General features: G+C 32.9%; 1 protein-coding gene across 1 annotated transcript in view; it reads right to left on the reverse strand.

Moving 5' to 3' along the window:
- Nucleotides 1-523: 523 nt before the first annotated feature.
- FBXO8 (F-box protein 8) overlaps nt 524-23,711 on the reverse strand; it is a 31,419-nt gene continuing 8,231 nt past the window's right edge. Inside the window, exons 4-6 of the mRNA XM_063664295.1 lie at nt 5,246-5,364; nt 3,134-3,330; nt 524-1,153 (exon numbers count right to left, since the gene is read on the reverse strand). Coding sequence (XP_063520365.1) covers nt 966-1,153; nt 3,134-3,330; nt 5,246-5,364 — 504 coding nt within the window. The 3' untranslated portion in view covers nt 524-965. The remainder of the gene's footprint in view (nt 1,154-3,133; nt 3,331-5,245; nt 5,365-23,711) is intronic.

The following is a 23,711-nucleotide window of genomic DNA, read 5'->3' on the forward strand; positions in this document are numbered from 1 at the left end:
TAAGTATTATCTGTGAGAGCAGGGCCCACGTCTAGTACCTCGCACAATGTTAACACATATAAAGCCCTGGATAGATATTCACTGAACCAATGAGTAAAGAGTGTTTACTGTTCCTCACAATATGACTTTCTCAATGGACTCTGAACAGGGATCATCAAGATTAGAAAAACAGTAAAGTTTGCATAATCACACCACATATAAGCAAGCAAACATTTACCAGAGTTCTAATAATATTTTATTTTATTCCTATGAATGTAAATCATAAATTTTGATGTTTTAAAAATCCTAAATGGTTTAAAGGACTTACCGAGACTTGATTAACCCAGTTTTTAAAATAAAAAATCAAATTATAAATTTATATTATAAAAATAACTGCCAGTTTTGCATAGTAATATAGTAACAAATCAACATTCTTCAAAGTTTAAAGGAAAAGGAAGCTGGTATTGGTTTCTATCTGAAGTCAGATCTAACTTTTACGAAGACAATAGTTTCAGATCAGAATCAAATAAACTTCAGAACTCAGTTTGAGAGAAAAGGAAAAACTTTAGTTAAAATCTTTACAATAAAATAATTATGACTATAAATCTCTTTAGTTAAATATGTACACATTACATGGTATTTGTATAAAGAATGGAAATGGATAAAGTTTTTCAGGCAAATCTAATGCACAAATACACCATCTTTTAGAGTATAATGTCAGTTTATCATTCGTTAACAGCTGTGTTAGACAGTGGCTCTGCTTTGTGCAAAACATGATAAACAAAATTAGGAAAAATTCTGCAAAATTATTTAGTTCCCCAAGGAAATTACTAAAATAGAAAATGGCAAAAGAAAAAAAGGTTGCACACTGAAGCTTGATTGTATACTCAGGCCACAATGACCAGCACTGATGTAACCCCCATATCTGCTAAGTCCTTGGGTAGCTTTAGTCTGAAGTAAAAACTGAAGTCCTAGCAATTGTGCTTTTATGCAGCCACATGGCCAATAAGGTAGATATTGTCATAAAGATGCCCTACAAAATCTTCACTAATATTTTGAGCAGCGCGACGGGTATTTCGAATAAATTCTCTTTTTGACATTTTATTCTTCACATGAGGGCTAGTGAGGTCAATGGAAAGTAGAATCAAAGAGTAGCACAGTACATAGACAGCATCTGGAAGGAAAAAGAAACAGTTCAAATTATTAGTTGGTTTACAAAATATGATTCCAATGGCATTACATAAGGCAAAAATGTTCATAATTTCAAGATATCAAGATGAGCTCATAAATATAGAGTGACCAATCCATCCTAGTTTGTCTAGACTCTTCCCAGTTTTGTATTGAAAGTCCTGTCATCCTGGGAAACTCAGTCCCGAGCAAACCAGGATGGTTATCATCCTATCTTAATACTAATTAAGCATGCATTTCCTTCATTTCAAAAGAACTTTAGAACAATTTAGGAGTGTATAGTAAAAATTCATTCTAGATTTAAAAAATTTAGGATTGGCTTTATTTTCATCTTTGCTTTCAAATGTGATATTTCTATTCAAACATCCACAAAATACATTTGTACTGTCAGTATTTATTTCCTCTTTCTAAAAAAAAATTTATAGAGAATGCTTTTACAAAAACCTAATTTAATTTGAGAGCATCTTTAAAGACAAGAAAACATATTAATCTGGTACTAGAAAATAAAATGTAAATAACTCAAAAGATTATTAATATTCTCATTTAAGATGTTATAAAGGCCTGTGGAACTTATATATTAATTTTGAAAGCAAATCTTTAGGGAAAAGACTGCTACACCTGAGCACCATGCAACAAGATTTTATATATGCCTAGGGTAATATTTGATGTTTAATATTAAAATAGTAACAAACGTCATAATAGTTCTACTACTATAGTGCTAATATTTCGGAATCCTGCAGTCTTAAGAAAGCCAAGTTGAACATTATGTCTTGTAAGGCATGCTCAACAAATTTCACATGACAGGAACAGTTTTGCAATTTCTGCTTAATCAGATAAGCACAATAAAATTTTTGATATGAAAAGATAAGTTATACCAATTGAAACAGTATGTAGGAGATTCAGGCTATATCATATGCACACAAACATACACATATAGATAGAAGTACACACAAACAATGAAAACTGGTTGTATTAAAAACAAATTTTAGTGAAAAATGGTGCTCCCTATATAATATGCAGATTATTAAAAGCTTTAAAAATAATTTCTCAAGTTTTCAATTAGACTAGTAAAAATATCTAAAACCCAAACAAGAATAGTTTCTTAAAGAACTTATGTAGCTAAGTCTAACTTTCTTCTTGAAACAGTATGTGTGTGTGTGAATATATATGTACATGTATGTATATATGTGTGTATAGTTGTGTGCATATATACACACATACACTCATATATACACACACATATACTGTTTTAATGGAAAGTAGAATCAAAGAATAGCATAGTAGATAACATCTGGAAGGAAAAAGACTGCTTATATTACATATATATTTTATTTATATGTATTCTATGTAATATGTGTATTATAGGTATTCTAAAAAATTCTATGTATATATACATATATACACATATACATACATGCACACGATAGCTATGTCTATGTATATATGTATAAACATATATACAAATGTATATAATATATATTTACAAATTTATATATATACAAATGTCTATATACATATGTACAAATATATATTATAAATTTATATATACAAATATCTATATATACCTATAAGACGGACATATATAACAACTTTATATATATGCAAATGTCTATATGTGTATATATGTCTGTGTGTATGTCTATATGTGTATATAGACACAGACATTTGTATAAAGTTGTAATATATATATTTATATATAAATTTGTAGGTAATATATAAAAAATATAAATGGCTATATATATATAGCTATGTGTATATATACACACACACACACGCACACCATAGCTATGACAAACTGTTTTTTCTAAGCTCACATAAATGATGAAGTAGTCACTGCTACAAACAGTGAAACAAGTATTTGTAATTACTGAGAATATTTTCCCCACAGTGAGACAAGTCTCATACATCCCTGTTTTTACCTGAAGGTGGGCAGCAGCTGATGTACTACTAATATATATATTCTTACCAGGACTAAGGCCAAGTTCTCGCATTAAATCAGGGTTGCAAGCACAGAATCTATGTGAGAACTTTGTTATAAGAGTTTCAAGATACTCTCCACGCTCTTCAGGGGCATGGATATGACGAAAAAATTCTCTCAGTGCATTTGGCAAGAACTGATTTCTAAAATTATGCAATGTTACAAGGTCATCCAAGACATCTCTCCTACAGAAAGAAAAAAAGGCACAGCTTTAGTTAACTTTTGTTCATTAAAAAAATGGTAAGAAAAATAACAAATTTCCATTTTTTGGATAAAATACCTTATTACTGATTACTAGATCAGCTAATCCTATAAAAGTATATGTAATTCCCAACATTAAAAAAATCTAAGTATGATTATTTAAGAAGTTAACTTTGAAATCTCTCATGGGTAGTTTACAACAAAATGAAACAAGGTAAAACCTAGTAATTTTACTTCTAAAATGAAGAAAAAAGGAATTCTGTAGTATTAAAATGAATAATTTCTTTTTAAGTGCCTTCTTGGCCAAATCCAAATAGCAATAGAATTGTTTATTTTTCAAATTATGAAAGTAATGACAGTCTCCACCTATACCAATTCACATCTTCAGAGGTAAATACTATTTACATAGACTTTTAAGAATGCCTACATATGCTATATATTGTTTTATAATTTGTTTTTGCTTTTTTCACATAGTATATTGTAGACAGCTTTGTGTATCTTTATACCTAGATCCACTTAATTTATTTTTAATGGCTGCACAGTATCCTATCTAATGGATGCAACAATCCTGTTGATATACATTTAGCTTATTTGCTATAATATAAATATTTGTGTGTGTATATATAATTTTTTAAAAAATCACTAGCATTTCAATATAGAGTCACACTTTGTTACAATGTCCTCCAATTCTTATTGAACTCAGTCATGATTTTATGATCAAATCTTCAACTTCTACCAACTGTATATAACAGGAACAGGCGAAGTACAGCTACTGGGCCAAATCTGGCCTGCTGCCTGCTTTTGTAAATACAGCTTATTAGAACACATCCACACTAGTATATGTATTGTCTATATCTGCTTTCACCACAGAATGGCAGAGTTTTAAGTAGCTGTGACAAAGATCATATGACCCACAAAACCTAAATTATTTACAAAAAAAAAAAAAAAAAAGAAGAAAGAAAGAAAAAGAAAAGAAAGAAAAAAACCCCTGCCTATCCCTAGGTACTTGGCACTTAAGGACAAAAAAACTTAATGATGCCATCTTTACATCTTTCAATGACCAGGATGCTGGACTCTGAACTTCTCAAAGACAGGGATTATATCTTAATCATCCATGTACTACTACTCTAGCAAAGTTTCTGGAATAAAATGAATATTTACAGATTGTTGTTGAAAAATACTGATATATACAAAAGTTTGAGAATTACAATGAAGGTAAACATTTTTAAGCCAGACATTAGATTAGCACGAGAACTATAATTTTAAAAATGGTAGTTCAGTTACGTGGCATCAAAATGTTGTCCCCAAATTTATGTTCTTTAATAACCAAAAGTAAAGTGTACAAATGAATAACTATCAAATCAGAACAGCGTACTAACCATCATCTGTGTAAAACACTGCTAAATGTTACATTTTCATAATTTTCACACTTGAACATGACATTTCTATATAGTGTCTACATGCAAATATATATACCTTATATCCCTAGGATTTGGGGTTTATGACTATAATCTGTCTTTGTACTAGGTTTTTTTATATGGATAATTTCGTAATTGAGAACTTTTACCACTATAAACACTTAGATTATGGCTACTTCTCTTAAAAAATCAGGGTTGCAGATTCCTGAAAAATATTTTGTTTTGGTTTGCTACTACAAAGACGTTGGGCTTCCATTTTGTGTGCATGTGGACTTTTACTGTCTTTTAAAATGGTAACTTCCTCATCAATAAGTTAAAGCTCACAAAAGAAATGATGTGTGAGATATAGGAATCTCTTCCCTGTCTTTATTCAATTTTGCAACCAGATGATTACTATGCAGTATTAGTTTTAAAGTAAAACTTAACTCATCAAAAACATTACTTAACTCATTTTGGATGAAAAGTTAATTTTCATTTTTACCTTTCATCAAGATAGATTCTCAGTTTTTTCCAATTTAGTGTTCTTGTACAGAAGATAAACTTTGCTATTTCCTTTGGTGAATCATCTAGGATACCCTTGGACATAAAGTAGTTCACTCCCTAAGGCAGAAAGACAAGTCTACATAAATAAAATTGCTCTTTATTTATGCATTTTAACAATTAAGCAATAGCACAACAGTAGCTATAAATTCTTTCCAGCATTAATAGACTTTTTGTAGCTTTATCATGCAAAATACAAGCTAGAACTTGAACTGAAACTATTGTTTGTGATTGATAGTTTACATGCAATGAAAAGCAGGAAATTCAAAGTTAAGACTGTTAAAGAAATCTTATTTAATTTTCTGGCTCATGTCAGGTAAAACTAACTATACAGAAATATGGCCTAATATGGGGAAGGGGGCTGCAGATGAAACCACAATACAGATGTTAAAACAAGCCTTTTAACAAACACTTCTGCTGTCTAACAGAAAACACGATTTCTTAAAGCTCACATATATATTGTAGTATGCCTTTCAAGGAAATAGCTTCTTGATTAAAAAAATGCTCCAAATGAAAGACTAGCAATTTTATTCTGGGAGAAAAATATTAAATTATTTAACTTAAAGTAAAGGAAGCCCAACTCCAAGCCAATGTATAGGTTGTACTACTTTGGCTTTAAACATTGCTACGTTCTACAAGAACCTAGCTACAATACACACTGAGGGAAAACATAGTAAGACAAAACAATTCAATGTTTTTCATAGAATTTATCTTTGAATTTCCTTTTCTCTGCATGCAAAGTTTTCCAGAGAAGCATTACCCATAAGTTTTTACCTACTTTAGATTTAAACCACCACCAACAAAACACCACCAACAACAAAAAAATCAAATGCTGAAAACAGTATTCTCTCACATATACAGAGGTCACATTCAAATAAATGTCTTAGCTGGATTTGAATGTGCAGTTATTGAAATAAAAGGCAGGTGGGTTTATTTCAACTCGTGGTTATCCAGATACATGCATTCCCATGAATACTTATGTCTGGATACTAGCACACTATGTGCAGTTAATTGGCAGAGAAAATGACGTATTATATACACACAACATAATGTTTTCACACATAAATTCCTTTGGCATTTCTTCACTTTACAAACACTTACATAGTACTCAGAAATATTACACACATTAAGAATTTTAAAAGTTGGAAGAATATCTATAAAAACCTTTTCAAGATAAAAACTTTCTCATAAAACTTTTATGGTAAAAATTTTTTTTAAGTAATTAGGTACCACGAGGTAATGCTTTTGAAAGGTTATAATTATCTATAAGTTGTAATTCAAAGATCAGACTTTTTATATAAAACTAACTTTATGAGCCATCAACATAATAGCCTACTAGCAATTCGATCAAATTTTCATGTGAATTTTAATAATACAAAAGCAATGCTAAGGCACTGATTTTAAAAATGTACATGAAGAAAAGAATGTGATAATGTGAAACTTTCTTGTCAACTCTGTTGTAACCTGTATTTCAGACTAAATCCTGAATACAAGGGCTAGAAAATGTAATATGATAAAATGGAAAGCCAAAATACTTCTTTGGAATAAGGCTTTCATCAACTGTCTGAGGGGGCAGCAACTAGAAAACCATTAATGCTTGTTCTATCCTTTCCTCCATTAGTTTGAATAATCGAGAGTTGACTGTATACTCAATCTGCTTAGCAAAAGTCAGGTTTGTTTCCAAAATTCCTCAGTGTAAAAGGATAACAATATTTTAGAATTATTTCCAGTATTTAATTTTAATTGAAATGATTTAAAAACAATGTCAATTAAGCATTATTTAATAGATTCTTTATTCATACCTAAATCAGTATCTGAGATGTAGAACTAATGCTAAGCTACTTTTTAAAAATTGTGCAAAATAAACAAACCTACTAATAGTATACATTAATGATATCTAATTATCTAGTTACGTAATCTATGCCACTTTAATATCATTTGGTGATACTTAGTTATAAATTAACACTGGTATTTGCCTCATGTAAACATCATAAAAATACAGTTAGCCATATTCTGTTTTATAAAAAACACATTTTGAGAATTTTATATCTAATCTAACCTGAGTTCTCCCAAATCAATCAAATACATAGAAGCAGGCATGAGCACAAAGAATTTTAAATTCAATCCTGAAAACTGGGAACACAGTTTGAAATAAGCCAACTCTACTGGTTTTATGAGGAAAAGAGGCATCAGCTTCAAGCTTGGGATTCCTTTGGAGAGGAAGGTTACTTTAGAAGGGCTACCAAAGTGAATGGTAAAGGAATAACAAATACAAAAAGACATGAGAACAGATTATAACTGTCTCTAATAAGCAAGCTGTAAGTCATCCAAATTCTTATCTTCTTATATATTAGGTTGGTGCGAAAGTGATTGCGGTTTTTGCCATTAAAAGTAATGTCAAAAAACCGCAATCACTTTCGCACCAAACTACAATTAAATACAAAAAAATACCACAGCATGAGGTCTGTTGAATAACTATATATTTGTTTAGTAAGTGGTATAAACGTTTTTAAAAATAAAATTTTAGAAGAATAGTACAGAGAAACTCCTAGACCACATAGCATATCAGTGATTAGTCAGGACTAGAACTCTGAGCAGTGTGTATGTGCATGGACATCTGTGCAGTGTTTCACATGCAAAGGAAATCATTAGTCTAGATACATATATATATAGTATTCTAAAGAAGGAAGGTTGTAGGTCAGTATAGTCTACATAATTGACTATAAAAGTTTCCAATTTTGGGTGTCACATTTTATAAGGCATACTGACAAATTAGGACTTATCTGGATAAAGGACATCAAGACCCGGTGAGATCGTTGAAGGCTGTAGAAGTCATGTTATGTAAGAAAGAGCTGAGGGATGTAGGAGTATTAGGCCAGAGAAGAAGATACACTTAGGAAAGAAGAAAAGATTAAGACTTTAGGATATCTAAAAGGCTGTGTCACAAGGAAAAAGGAAAAGATGTGTGTGGTTGTAGTGAAGATATTAAGCTCTTTTGGGGGGCTATGGACCCTTTTGAGTACTAGGAAAGTCACAGAACTTCTTCCCAGAATAATGCACATACACATTTTTTAAAACAGAAATTGAGTTCCATCTAAGGACTGCAGGTTACAAATCCCTATCCTAGATGAGTATAGATGTAAAGTCAGGAAATCTAGGCAGACACATAGGCAGACAGATTAGTACCACATAATGAAGGGAATGCTTGTAACTTCAGTTGAGCTGTTCAAAGACCAATCATTTGTCTTTGCTTGATTCAATTTTGTTGTTGTTGTTTTTACATTTTCAAAATAAGATTAAGCTTCAAACTCAGAACTACTTAAATTTGACCATTTAATCTATACACATTTTAACTCCCATTTGCAACCCTGTTCAACTTTTAGAATTATCTAAATTGTTGCAGTCATAATGTAGTTCCTTTTTATTTGCATGTGGGGAGACTTCTAAGACAGTTTTGTCAGATAACTCTGAGATGAATCATGATGGTGTCAGTACTATCATGGGCTGAAACCATCATGATTAATCTCAGTTATCTCCAAGCATAGAGATCAGCTCTTGTCAGGTGAAAGGAAACTACTGGCCAAAATATATTTTTAAAAAATAGTTTTAAAGGATAGTTACAGTGGGGTAAATAAAATTCCTCTTATTAAAATAGATATTAGGCCTCACATTTCTTGGGAAAATAAACTGGTAAATAATGTTCATGCTACTAATTATAAATTTCCTAGTCATTTGATTTTTTTTAAAAAAGTATCCAATTCACTTTACATTTAGATAGAAAGATGAATACCTATAAGACTAGCTTGTAAAATAGATATATGTATATCTGTGCATATTTACATATATGCATCTGCTTTAAAATATTTTTTAAAACATGAAGCAATACATTAAAATTGTCCACACTTTATTTTTGAAATATATTAAACACAAGGTGTGATATGCAAGGTATTCAGTGATAGACACTGAGTAGTGTAACACAGAGTTTTGCCCTAAGAAAATTTAAAGTTTATCTGTGGCAATGAGACACATACATAAACATCTAGAATACACACATGTGCCAAGGTACATCAATAGTACATGGCAGTAGAAGAAAACCTAAATGAATGCTTATGAAAAGTAAGTGTTTCAGAGTTCAATGAAAGGAAAAGTCACTATGGGATAGGACGTTTGGATAAGGTTTCCTGCTAGAGATTAGACTGAAGTATTGTAAGGGGTTTAGACAAGGAATGTAAGGGGTTTAGACAGCTCTGAATGAGGGGAACACTGGAGAAGAATGTTTCAGTTAATACTGTATTATATGAGCAAAAGTAATATATAATTTTTAAAGACTATTTTTAGGAAGGAAGGGGAAATATTTTGGGTTGGAGAGTAAGTCTACAACCAGACTATGACAGTGACAGAAATAGTGCTGAATTTTAGGGTAAGAAGTTTATTCTCTATCCTAAATCTAACTGGAAGCCTCCGAAGGCTTTTAAACCTGATGAAGCAATGGGTTACAATGCTACAATGTGAATTCGGCAGCAATATAAAGATAAATAACGAAAGAAAAATTAGATAGTGGGCTACTCAGCGGAGCACTCACTTAAAAAATAAAAATAAATAGATAGCAGGCTGTACAACTGTCCAGCTTTGAACATATGAAAAAGCACTAGAAATATGTTTCATATATGAAAATAACTTGATAAATATGCTGGCTATCAAGCCATGTGACAGTGAAAAGTGAAAGACAGCTGATGGTTCTGGCTTAGACGAAGAGGGAAATGACTGACAGAAGAATGATGGACAGGTCAAAAAAAAGTCAAAGAGGGTGTTGATTTGAAGAAAACAGTGATGAGTTAGCTTTTAGAAATGTTGAATTTTAGGTGATGACAGATATAACTAGAAAGGCATAGTAGGCAGTTGGTAATGTAATAGGATATATTTTAAAAGTGAGGGTTGAAGATATAGATTCAGGATCTTGGATAAGAAGGATCAGTAAGAGAGTAATGAAGAGAAGGATAGAATAATGTTCCAGAGGCCAAGAGCCTTCGAGTTAAAGAACAGGGTGTCTAGTGCAATTATGCAGTATGATGGAAAGAGCATCATTTTTAGGACAGGGACCAAGTCATGGTTCTGCAACTTAATGATGATATGAACATAAACAATCTACACAATCTTCCTGAGCCTCAGTTTCCTAAACGGTAAAAATCTTAGTGGGCTAAGTGCATAGCAAAAGGAACACAGCTAGTTTTCTTTTTCTTTCAAATAGCTGAAGGATACTAGAATAGGAAGAGGGCACTGAGTTTGGTGACTGGGAGGAAAGAAGTGATTTTCAAGAGGTCTCTTTCCACACTGTAGCAGAGGCTGAAATCCAAGAAGAAAACAAAAGAATGAGCTCAAGGTAAGGAAACTGAGTATTGTCCACTCACTTGGAAAATGTATTAGTACAAAGGAGGAAAAAATGGCAAAATTAAAGGGAAAAAAGAGAAAGAATTTTTTTTTTCGAGATAATTATGACCTACTCATGTTAGAAGACAAAAAGAGAGGTCAATGCAGACAGGAAAAGACTGACGTGCGGGAGATTTTGCTGCAGGGGCACCAAAGCCGATAAAAAGAGAGCAGGGGAAAGGTCTGAAAATACTGCTGGAGTTTATAATGATTATCCTGGGGGACAGCACAGTAGCACTGGCTCAGAGACAGCTACAGTAAGAAAGTGAAAAGCAGAAAACAAAGAACATGTTGGTTTCTTTCTTAGAGAGGTCTATCTGGGGAGCATTGGAAAAGACAGGGCTGATTTGGATTCTTGGGCAAAGTGGTGAAGATTTCTATCAACAACGATGCAGGATATGACTGGATATGACTGGGAATTCACTAGGAATAAACTAAAGGAGTGCCAAGCAGCAGTGAGAATCTAGGTGAAGTTAATGTGAATTCAGCCCATCTCTTGTTAAGGTTAAGCAAAATCTACCCTACATATGTTCAGAATCAGTAAATATATATTTGGGAACAGAGTGAATTCTAGAAAATTAGACATGCAAAGCCAAATGAAAAAGTACTGGCTATTGGTACTGAAAGTACTGTCTACTGGCACAGACACCTGGCACACACATTGTGTAACAGTTGGTATCAATAAAAGTTACACGATGTTTTGTTTTGTTTTATTGGTGTCACTAATAAAACAAAACTGTCACATACTAGGGAGTACCCTTAATTTTTTTCCTAAAGAACAACTTAGTAAAGAAATTTAGAAAAAAATTTAATTTAGCAAGTTTTGTTCAATTTTGTCCTTGTATACAATGTAAAATCTAGTACAATGGCCACTACTTTTCAGGTAATCAAACTGTCCTTAGATCATTATATAGTAGAAAGCCAACTGGATACTGCATTTAATTTTGTTTAAAAAAAACATTTTGAAGACTTTAAAAATAGTAATACTTGAACAATATAGCTCAATCTAGATTTCTAACTTTTCTTTCAACATGATAACCAATATATTATTTTTCAAATATACATTTTAACCACAGTGAAATTAACTGAATATATTATTTTTCAAGTATACATTTGACCACAATGAAACTTAAACTGAAATGTAACATTTTCAGACTGAAGATAATGTAAAAACTAAGTGACACAATATACGTTATTAATAGTAAAAAATAATTGACACATCTGCAGGTCAAATGGGAACATCCCCATTGTTTTGTTTGCAAATAGCAGCAGCAATGGTTAAGATGACTGCTCTGATACTATTTCTTCTTTTCTACAGTGTTTGAAGAATTGCTAAGGTAAATGTAAAGTCTATTAATTTTTATCAGTCCAGAAGTTCTCATTCTCCCTATTTAATCAGAGAACATGTGCTCTACAGTTAAGGGAGGGTGGGCCCCACAGAATGTGAATAATTGAGAATAATTTATCTGAGGATATTTATTATGCAAATAAAAAATCAACACCTTGCTTTTTGGCTGCAGTGAAATAAGTGCAGAAGATTTCTTAATTAGTATGTTTAAGACCAGGTGTCTATGTTTTTATCCTGACATTTCATTTCTTTCTACCCACTAAATTTTGTAATGTTTTCTGCTTTCTGTAATTTTCCATGACCTTCTATGTTTAACGCTGACCTTGAGCACATACATAACAGAAATGTCACACATTGCTTTTATTAAGCTGCCTATAAATATTACAATAGTTATTCCTAATACATTCACTAGATTCAAAGACTAAAGTAAAATCTATGCCCAGATTTTAAAAGTTGTCCTAGATAGAAAGATTATAAGAGTACTAAGTTTTCCTCTCACTGAGGAACCCATAACTAGGCTATTCACCAGAAGACTCTGTGTTACCCAGAACTAAGAGGAAAGGGGGCAATGAAAACCGGGAAAGAAATGTAAAGATAGTTTTGATGTCAGTTTTAAGTCTAAATAGCAGATTTCAGTCTCCTTTCTTCCAGAGCAAGAACAGAGAGCACACACTGTCCACACTGAAGTGGGAGAACTAACAGCTGTGAAGAGAGAGTGCCAGTATCCTGTAGCCAGTTTTCTCAGTTAGTTATGAAACATAATACCATATTTTGTCTGGAGGATAATGAAGAGTTTTAATTTTACATTTACCTTTCATATAATATTAAACCAGTTTATGTATAAACATTGTTTGAATTGGCAAGGATTTCAGCTAGAATGATTTATGGAAGACTTTTCAACATATTAAAGAGCAGAATGCTGAGGAACTGCTAAGGACAGAGATATATACACCTGAAATTATCTGCAGTTAAAAGATGTCAACAGAAAATCTCACATAAAAGAGTGATGGTTTAAGGAAAATCTAAATAAAAATAAAAATTCCCTCCAATGGAGTCCAGGGAAAACACAGAGGAGGTATAGGACAGGTCTTCCTGCTTATTTTTCAAGAGAGAAAAAGCAATGGCAAACAAAATAACATGACCCTAATTTTCTAAAGTTTTAAATAATTAAAAGCCCCTATTAATTAGTTCTAATAGCCTCAAACAGAAAAAGAACCACATCTGTGAATTCTAATATCCCCCAAAAGAACCACATTAGTGACTGGGATGGATCAATATGATAGCTAAGAAAGTATTTCCTAAATAATAAATTACTACTATCAATTAAATGTAACAATCATTATTGTAATTATTATCAAAAAAGTTGCTGCTAGCTGAGTCATGCTTCTTGGAAAAGCCCCCTCTATCTCTAACCTGTCTCTATATTAGAAAAAGAAAGCATTCTAATCAAAATATGGAGATAAATCTCTATTAGGTTATGATTAATAACTGAAACTAATGAGAAAGTGACACATTTAACAATGATGCTAGCTAATTTAGAATTCTTGCTTTATAAGAATCACATACAAATACTGGATTTGCAATGTGCATATATACAACTGTTTAAATGACTAACCCGTAAATACTAGTTTTATCATATTACCTAGATCTTAATATGTACATTTATAAATATATTTTAACAGCTCTGAAACAGTTTTAAAGTAAACAACATTTTTTTAAAAAGTCTACTAGTAGACAAGCAAGTTGGGATTTACATGGTAGTTTCACTGCTAGCACATGTATATACTTAATCATGTAACGTAAGTATCTGTTCATCCCGCCAACATTGTAGCCAAGACACATATTTTAATTTTAACATAACTCTGGACCCCTAATTATTGCTTAAATGTCAAAAAGATTAAACTCAGCAGCACCACTGAAACAAAATGTTACTGTATATGCAAAAGATTGCATATACATGTCAGAAAATACAATTAAAGACAAAGGGTATCATTTAAAGCTAGGAGATATTGATGTGACCAATACATACTTCATGAAGGGCCATTCGTCAGGTGTCATATAGTTATCTACTAGAATCCAAAAGTTCAAGAAGAGGAAGAACCCCAAGGCCTAGAACAGTGCCTGGTTCTTGGTATTTTAAGTTGTTGTAGTTGTACCTTTAGTATAAACATAGAGTTAACAGTTTGGTGAACACTTAGAGGCATGTTTAACATGTCTTATTTCATTTAATCTTCACAAGAACACTGTTATAAGTATTATTACTATCCCCATTTTACAGATGGGGAAACGGAAGCACAGAGGTTAAATAACTTGCTCAGAGTCAACATTACATAAATTGTAAGTGGTAGAGATACTTAATAAATATTTGTTGAATGAATGTTTGAATCTACGTGTACAAAGCTTCCAGCTGACTTTCAAGAGATGCTGTAAACTTCTGAGGATTATATAATTCAACCAAGGGAAAAATACAAAAACCACCCCCTTCCAAAAAATGTATAAGCTGCATCAAATATTAAGGGCAGATAAAACCCCAGCACACTTTGAAATACCTCAAGTTATACATTCTCAAAGGTCAGAGTCACCAATCCAAATAATCCAAAGTAGCATATCACTTTGATACTATATTTAACTGCTAATAACCAAAAGAGATTTACAGAAATCTTAGGAATTTTGTTATAAAGAAGGCATCTCTCTAAAAACTTTATGATATAAAAGAAGAAAATGTTATATAGTTTTATGGATAAATGTACACTACAGTTAGCTGGTTTTAAAAAATGCACTTAAGGTAGTGTTTCCTTCATACTCCCATATTTGAAAAGCTGTAAGTAAGTTGATGGATGTCTTACAATTGAGGACATCCAAGAATTGAGGAAATATTATCCTTTGGATTTCTGATACAGTACTCATATTTTGAAGTGACATCTACTGTGACACTGGTAACAATTGCTAAATTGATGAAAGACATGTAGAGGCAAACACCTTGGACATTAAAGCTAAGAACTTAAATCTAGAAATAATATCAAGTTTCACTGAAACTGTGATCACAATGGATAAGGAAAAATATTTGGGAGGTATTAAGGGGGTCAGGTAGTGTATGATGAGAAAATAAAAAGCAAACAGATTTTTCATTAAAATGTACTTAAAAAGCTCAATGTACCACTGTAAAGTCTCTAGTTACAATTACTTAAATTGCTAACAAAAGTAAAATTCAAATAAAAAATTGTTCATTATAGCATATCATATTTTAATATTAAAAATTTAAAAATGTGTCCTAGGATGAAAACATTTTCCACTATTTTCAGTTTTCACCCTAGACAATTCACACTCAATGATACAGCAAATTAGTAGTTTCCATAGCACACTGAATAAAACAAGAGCAAAATACATCAGGTGGTTTGACTGATGAAAAAACTATGGAATATTCTAGGGCCTGAATCTCTTTTTCAACCAGATAAAGATTAGAAGAGGGTCTCAGAAATTTGTCTTTCTTTCAAGTTTCTAAAAGGTTTATTCTGAGTACACAAACCTCCTCTGGGAACTGATTCTACACCACATGTTGGAGTGACTCTTGGAGAAAAGGGAAAAGGAGGGTGGCTGGGATAGAGTATGGTTAGGGTAAGGTGTAAACTAAAGTTGTCCTAAAAGGCAAAGGGTAAAGCTGCCTTCTTAACCATAAAATCACCTGATGGATCAGATTAAAAAGAGATACATACATACATACATACATACATACACACACGCATATCCACACATACCACATTACTCTCAAAAAAAGAAAATGACTTCCAGTTTAGCACCATTTGACTAATTGTAGCTAGTCGTTTAAAGGTATTAACTTGTCTACGCAGAGGAAGAGGCTATTTAGTGTCTGAGAGGCATAATTTTTCACTTTGACTCTAATGCTGATCAAGGGGAAGGGGCTTGCTATAAACTCCAGCATTTTAGCTCCTATGGGTAAACAGTTCTTATAGAGGGGAAAGCTAGTTAAGCCATATTTGGTGAGGGACTCCTCTGTCATCTAGCTTCTTTTGCCCTGATTAAATTCCCTTCAGCAAATTTGGATATAAATTGATCTGCTACTGAGAATTAGCAATGTTTGTTTATGAAACAGGGTCTTGCTTTGTCACTCAGGCTAGAGTGCAGTGGCATGATCACGGCTCACTGAAGCCTCAACTTCCTGGACTCAAGTGATCCTCCCACCTCAGCCTCCTAAGTAGCTGCGACTTCAGACACATGCTATCGTACCCGGTTAATTTCTGTATTTTTTGTAGAGACAGGGTTTTACCATGTTGCCTGGGCTGGTCTCAAACTCCTGAGCTCAAGTGATCCACCCGCCTTGGTCTCCCAAATTGCTAGGATTACAGGTGTGAGCCACTGTACCCAGTTAGCAATGTTTATTTTTAAAAATTTGCATTGAGGATTACATCTCCAACTCCTGAGTTTGGATAATAATAATAGCAATAATACATCAAGATGTTTTTGGTTATAAACAACAGGAGACCCAGTTCAAAATAAAAGGGATACATTTACTTCAAAAATAAAATTACCTTGTATAACAAGAAGTTCCAAACTAATATGCCTCCAGGTTGTTAGGCTCACAGATAGCATCACAGACCCAATTCTTTCTTTCCAGTCTGCTATTCTTGGTAGGGTTACTAATACCCCTCATGGCTACCACATGGCTGCACGTGGTCATGCCATTATATTCTCACATACCAATGCCTAGAGGTGTACATGACACATGTACTTGTGCGTGTGAATGCATGCACACACACACACACACACAGACAGACAATACTACTTCTTTGTGTCTCTTTTTAAAACCTAAAAAATAGGCTAGGTATGATGACTCATTCCTGTAATTCCAGCACTTTGGGAGGCCGAGGCAGGTGGGTCACTTGAGGCAAACCTGTCTCTACTAAAAAAAATATTAGCCGGGTGTGGTGGCATGCACCTGTAATCCCAGCTACTCCAGAGGCTGAGGCACAAGAATCACCTGAGCCCGGGAGGCAGAGATTGCAGTGAGCCAAGATCGCACCACTGCACTCCAGCCTGGGCAAGAGTGTGCCTCTGTCTCAAGAAAAATAAAAAATCTAAAAAATCTTTCTCTATACACATATATTCCAACCTCAGGAGTCAAGAGATAGATTACACGGATGCCATAAAAGCATCCTCCAAGGTGAATGGAGCTTGGAATAAAGAATCCATATTCAACTCTGGACCCTAGGAATGAGCCAGCCACACAACTGGTAGAGGTGCTTTCCCTAGTGAGGAGTCTAAATGGTGAGTTATAAGCCTTGGCCATGTAGGCCCAGTGTGATTTTTAAAAAATTACTTTTATCATAGGATATAGTACCACTAGAAGGAACCCCAAGACATCTCTTGAGTTCCACCTATATCCTTTTCTTTTGCCACATTGTGTAGTACTATTTCCCTCTGGTTATCAGGCTTAACCACTTCAATCACAGCATAACTACCTCCCCTCCTATCCCCTCTTCCTCCCTTTTAAAATTTTGATATGTTTGCTTAGTAGCAGGAAGACCTAAACTGGCAAGAAGGTAGGGTCAGCTACCAATCAAATTGTTGTGCCACAGGTGCCAATGTTCCTCCTTTGGATACTAAGGCCTCTAACCCAGCAGAGACCAGAAATAAGGAAGGCTGAATCACACATGTTTTAAGTGCATCACTAGTTAAAATGGCATTCCAGATGCTTGGATGCCTTAACAAAGGCCATTTCCCTGTTTTTCGTTTCTTCTAGCATCCTAGCTGCAGTTGTTGAATCATAAGTCTAAGCCAATCATGTAATCTTTCTATTCTATTCTCTAGTGCTCTAGGGGTGCTCGTGTGATTCAATTATGTTCTATAAGAAATGAGTAGAAGTACGCCAAAGGCTTCTCAAAAAGATTTTTCTCCCTAATAAGTATAAGGAATATGAGGAGAAAGCTTCTTTTTCTGCCTCTCTTTCTTTGTACTGGGGACACTATTATGGGGCAAGTGATATTTTGAGTTGTGGTAGCATCTTGCTATCAAGAGAGGGTGAAAGTCAACACACTCAGGTCCATCAAGAGATCATCATCTCACTAAAATAACTGGGATACCTGCATCCAGGACTCTTTTGAAGTAAACAAATGTAAAGGGTTTAAGTCACAGTTTAGGTTCTCTGTTCCTTGCAGCCAAAAACATATTAGCTGATACACACAGGGAGAAGTGGGTAACGCAAGAAGCCAGTCATAAAATGTGGAACATGCTGAGTCGAGCAGCATAACGAAGGGTGCTGAGAACTCAATTCTTCCTAGCTAGATCTTAGTTTATATCACAGCCAAGAATTAGAATTTCGAGTTTATCTTTCTCTTTCTTTATGCTATCTGGCATTGTTGAAGTATGTGTGTCTTACTGTCAACTTGGTTCACATTCTACTACCTAGAAGTTTATTCCTGAGAGATTCACTTTCAGTAGAAAGATAAAGCCAAATTTCTAGACATATAGAACTAAGGATAAAACCTCAAAAGGTAGTATATTTTCCAAAGTAAAAAGTATCTTAGTGGCCTGTCAGCCTTCATTAGGAATACTTCTGTGTTGCAGAAGGTACTAAGATTTAAAAGAGTTAGTACAGAGAATGAGACACCAAGTAAATAATGATGAATGGTCTATTAGTTACAAATTATTTGACACAGATACATTTATCAATATGTACAGGCAGTTATTTGAATTCAATATTGCTTTCAGGTTTATTGCCTTACCCTTATTGTCCAAAGTAACACTTCCCTTTCCAAATCAGATGGTAATCAAAATATAAAATGGAAGAATCTCTCAGTCTGTCAAGACTCAATTCAACTCTCAGGGTTTGTTTGTTTGTTTTGTAGTAAGTACTATCAGACCAAAGGAAAGAAAACAATTACAGACCCACAGACTTTGATAAGAGAGAAGATTACATCAGATAACCGCAAGTGAACAGGGTATTTCAACCACTCTAAAATATTTATTTACACACAGTAAGATTACAGATAATCTATACTAGGTTATCTCAAAATATATTCCCTGGAATGTTTTTACCTTCCTCCCCCCAAAAAAGAACACCACGTCAAACAAAATTAGATATATATTGCATATAATCTCTCCCTTGTTAGACAGTCATGATGTACATCAAAGTATTAACGGCTTTGAAAACTTAGGCTGTAAATAAGCCAACTAATCATAATCTATCATGTTCAAATTAGACTTAAGAATTCCTTTTCAACTGTGTATTCCCAAGGAATGCACTTGGGAAATGTTTATCAGTACATTCTAATAATGCCCATGAGGGTTTTCATTCCCTAGGAATAGAAGTTAAAGTTATTTTTCACCACTGTTGCTACACTATGAAGTAATGGTAATGACGATTTTGTTGTTGAATACTGGAGCAAAAAGTCATTAACATATATCTGAGATACTATTTTTAAGAACTGAATATAAATTCCTGAAATGCTTTCTATAATGGAGAACTACAAATTTCCTGTTTATACTTTAGCTGGTCCAATAACAAAAATAACATGTTATCTTGAAAATAAGTTGCATATTCATTTCTACCTCAAACATGTGGATAGATCAAATTTAAAATATTTTTATAATAGATTATTTAGTAAAATGTATAAAATTATACACATGTGGATATTTCTGTATAAATACCAGAAAAATGTGCTTACATAGTCATTAAAAAAAAAACTTTTGTTATCTGACCCCAATGAGGATATTTAAAACAAAAAACTGTTTAAAAACACAATTACACAAACAAAAATAAGCCTATATTAAAGTTAAACCATGTTCACTACCAATTTTTCAGATCCTAAATTTAAAAATAACTACGTCAAGAAAGTGTTTTAATATACATTGGAGCACAAGTAATATAGTTTACTGGTTGTTAAATAAAATTACTTCATTATACTACTGCTAGTGGAATAAAATTGACACACACAACTTGTACATGCAGGGAAAATACAACAATGTAAATAGATGGTTTTCAGCACATTCCTTTACTAGAATGTGGCCACCTGCCACAAAGTACACAAGCTCATGCACAAGATCAAGACGTTACATACAGCTGAGATCACAATGTCATGCATAGTACAACAGCGTGCCAGATTATCGTACCACAAACTGTGCAGATGTTCTCCCCCACCCCATGAGCCACTGCCAGCAGCTGCTGTGGAGCTTGGTTACCCATATCCGTGACATGAACGGTGTCCTTTGGAGAATCTTGTTCCCTGTGGCTGTAAGTATTCTTATTTTTATAATATTTTAATGATGCTTGCTATCAAAATGTTAAGTACAATACTGGAAATTATGAAAAAGTAGACTTTTTACAATACTAAGCAATTATATACATCTTATCTCAGGTATTTGCAAAAAGCATCACATATTTAAACATATTATCAAAACTAATTTACTGCTCAGAGTTAAATGAACCCAAAATAATATATCTGATGACAGTGCTCCAGTGAGTGGGGAAAAAGAAAACAAAATACAGTCTCCAAAAAGTACTGCCTAATTTTGAGCACTCAAAAAACTTGGCAAGAGTCATTCTAAAGTCTGGCTAAAGTATGACTCATACAGATAAGTGCTATATAAGAACATTTATTAGGATAGATCTTTCACTTACATGATTTCAATTTTGAATACTTGACTTGGTAAACAATTAGCCAAGTTAACATTATTTATGTTAGTCAATGAAAGAAAGTACAGAATATAGTCACTAAACTACTTCCCCTCATTTCTCTGACCTTATTAAGTGTATTGCAATGTCTTTTTCTTCCTATATATTTCCTAAGTGCATTCTGGTAAAGATAGCATTTTCTTTGGCTATTAGGTAACATCTGCTAAATCACATGTTCATAAAAGCATAGAATCAGAATTTTGGAACCTCAAGACACATTGAGTGGCTCAGCTCTATGCCTCTTGGGAGTACTATATTGCCCTTTTAGAATGATAAATTCAGTGCTTCTGCAATGTGCCAGAGTATCTTTAAATCAGGCCAGGGAGTTAAAAAAAAAAAAAGAAAATACAGCCAACTCTCAATAACAATGGAAGGTAGGATAGATAAGTAAAATCTGAAGATCTAAAAATCTTATTTTAATTAATAACTTGAATCCCCTCTCTTAACAAACATTTGACTTATAATTTTAAAAAATTATGTCAGATATAAAAAGAACTTGAATTTGAGCTCTTTTCTCTGCCCCCTCTCCAAACACCCTAGAGGAGGTACTAACAAGAACTGTATAGTTTGATATTGGTAGCTGCAAAGATGAAAATCTATTTATATGTCTAGCTTTTCCAAATTAGATATTTAAACCTATACATATAATATTTTAGTATATGAGGACCCATGTGTATTTTCATCTTTGTGTAAAAATGATTGCTTTATAATTTGTTTAAAAATTGGCATTCCTTTAGCAAGGAAAGAGTACTTACCATAATCAATATCAGCAATTACATCCAACTTTTCTGACTGTAACAATCTACAACTTAGTACTTACCAGGTTACATTTCTCTTATAATGTAACTTTTGAAAGTGATATGAATTGAAGATGACAGTTTTATTCAACATCAGAATAATTCATGATAGGAGCCAGCATGCCTTGATTCAATGGGCATAATAAGACTGGGGCTTAAAACAGCTGCCTCTCCTGATTCTTACGTACTGTACAGTACAGCACTGTACCATTCTGCCTCAGTTTTACTCCAGCAATCATCATTCAATTACCTCAACAGACTGATGCAAAATACATATCTTTATTATGACTATTATTCAGATCACTGAGACAGGGTCTCACTCTCACAGCTTATTGCACTCTTGACCTCTGGGGCTACATATCTTTATTATGATTATGATTATTATCATTGAAACAGGGTCTCACTCTCACAACTTACTGCACCCTTGACCTCTGGGGCTCAAGTGATCCTCCTACCTCAGCCTCCGGAGTAGCTGGGACCACAAGAATGCACCACAATGCGTAGCTAATTTTTTTTAAATTTTTTGTGGAGACAGGACCTCCCTATGTTGTCCAGGCTGGTCTCAAATTCTCGGGCTCAAGTGATCCGCCTGCCTCAGACTCCTGGAGTGCTGGGATTACAGGCGTGAGCCACTATGCCTGGCCTGAAAAATATATATTTTATTATAAAGTTCATCATATGAACTGTTTTAATTAACAACAAATAATGTTTAAGTCTAAATAAAGAATTAAGAATAATAAAGTCTCTATAACTGTGCCATTATTTGAATATGTAAGTGCAGCAGAATCTCTTGTAAGAGCAGGTATGCCACAGTACAGGATAAAAAAAGTGACATACTTATGTTGCCATATGTTTACATGGACGATAACTGGGATTTGACCAAAAACAAGGTGAAAACAAGTATATTTTATAATAAAAGGCATTAGAAAAAATGTGCAATAAAGGGACAATAACAACATTTAAATTTATGATAAATAGTTTATCCATTTATTTGCCTTTCTGAAGAATGATCATTTGATTCTAAAAAGCAATATTATATTGGTAAATGTGTAATTTGAACTTCTTATAAATCATTCTAATTTCATTAAGGTATCAGTTTGCTATTCATTGACAGTAATACCTCTTTAAATAGTGATGAAAGAAAAGAAATATCTGAATTTAAATATTATACCTGGCTTTACAATATATATACCTTGTTATATTTCTGGAGATATGACTTAACTGGTAAGAAGTGTATCAGTAAACCTTTGCAATGGCATTTTATTTTATTTTAAATTTATGTACCATAAAAATTTAACAAAAAATAAACCATATATAAGTAAAAATCAATTGACTAGAAAAAGATATTATTGGTATTATTATATGCATACGTATAAAATTGGTATTTTTGTTTAAGACTCAAATATTTTATTTACACAGGAGAAACATTTCCCTAATTATAACAAAAGTTAAGATAACTTTAGAAAATACTTGGCTGCATGATTTGAACTGTCATTAATACCTCGACAACAAATGAAAAAAAGTTGGTTTTGAAAATTAGGTAAATTAAAATAATGCTGCAGATTAAATTTTTCCACAAAAAATAATGGACCCAAAAGTAGTAGTTCTGAGTGCTGTATAATTTTCACTTAGATTTCTAAGAATAAATCTGTAAGTATTTAAACATTTCTGAAAATCTGAACTTTTCCATGACATAGTAAAATAAGAATAGAGAAAAAAAAATCAGTGAAAAAGTTGTTTTCACATGTTGATCATGCTTACATGTTATGTTAAGAAAGAATTAAATAATTAATACAAAATTCTTCAATATTATAACAATCTATAAATAGTTCCTATGTCAACATGGAATTATATTGTTAAAGGCATTATTTGAAGACAACGTTTTGATTTGTCAGAAAATAGAACAATGTCCTCAACGATTATCTTTGATAAAAGTAACATCACTACTAAGGAAAAACAATAAACAGAAAGAAACTGCTACAGATAAAATCTGATGAACACACTCTGTGTTCTTATTATCAAATTTTTGTGCTCTCTACTTATAATGTACTAATATTGTAATCAGGTCAGTAGAGGACTGAATATATATCATGGATGCTGCTACATAAAGTGAACAGGTAGAAAGGTTAGAATGTGACATGGTAAG

Source organism: Pongo pygmaeus, chromosome 3 (assembly GCF_028885625.2).
Source record: "Pongo pygmaeus isolate AG05252 chromosome 3, NHGRI_mPonPyg2-v2.0_pri, whole genome shotgun sequence".
Lineage (NCBI taxonomy): Eukaryota > Metazoa > Chordata > Mammalia > Primates > Hominidae > Pongo > Pongo pygmaeus.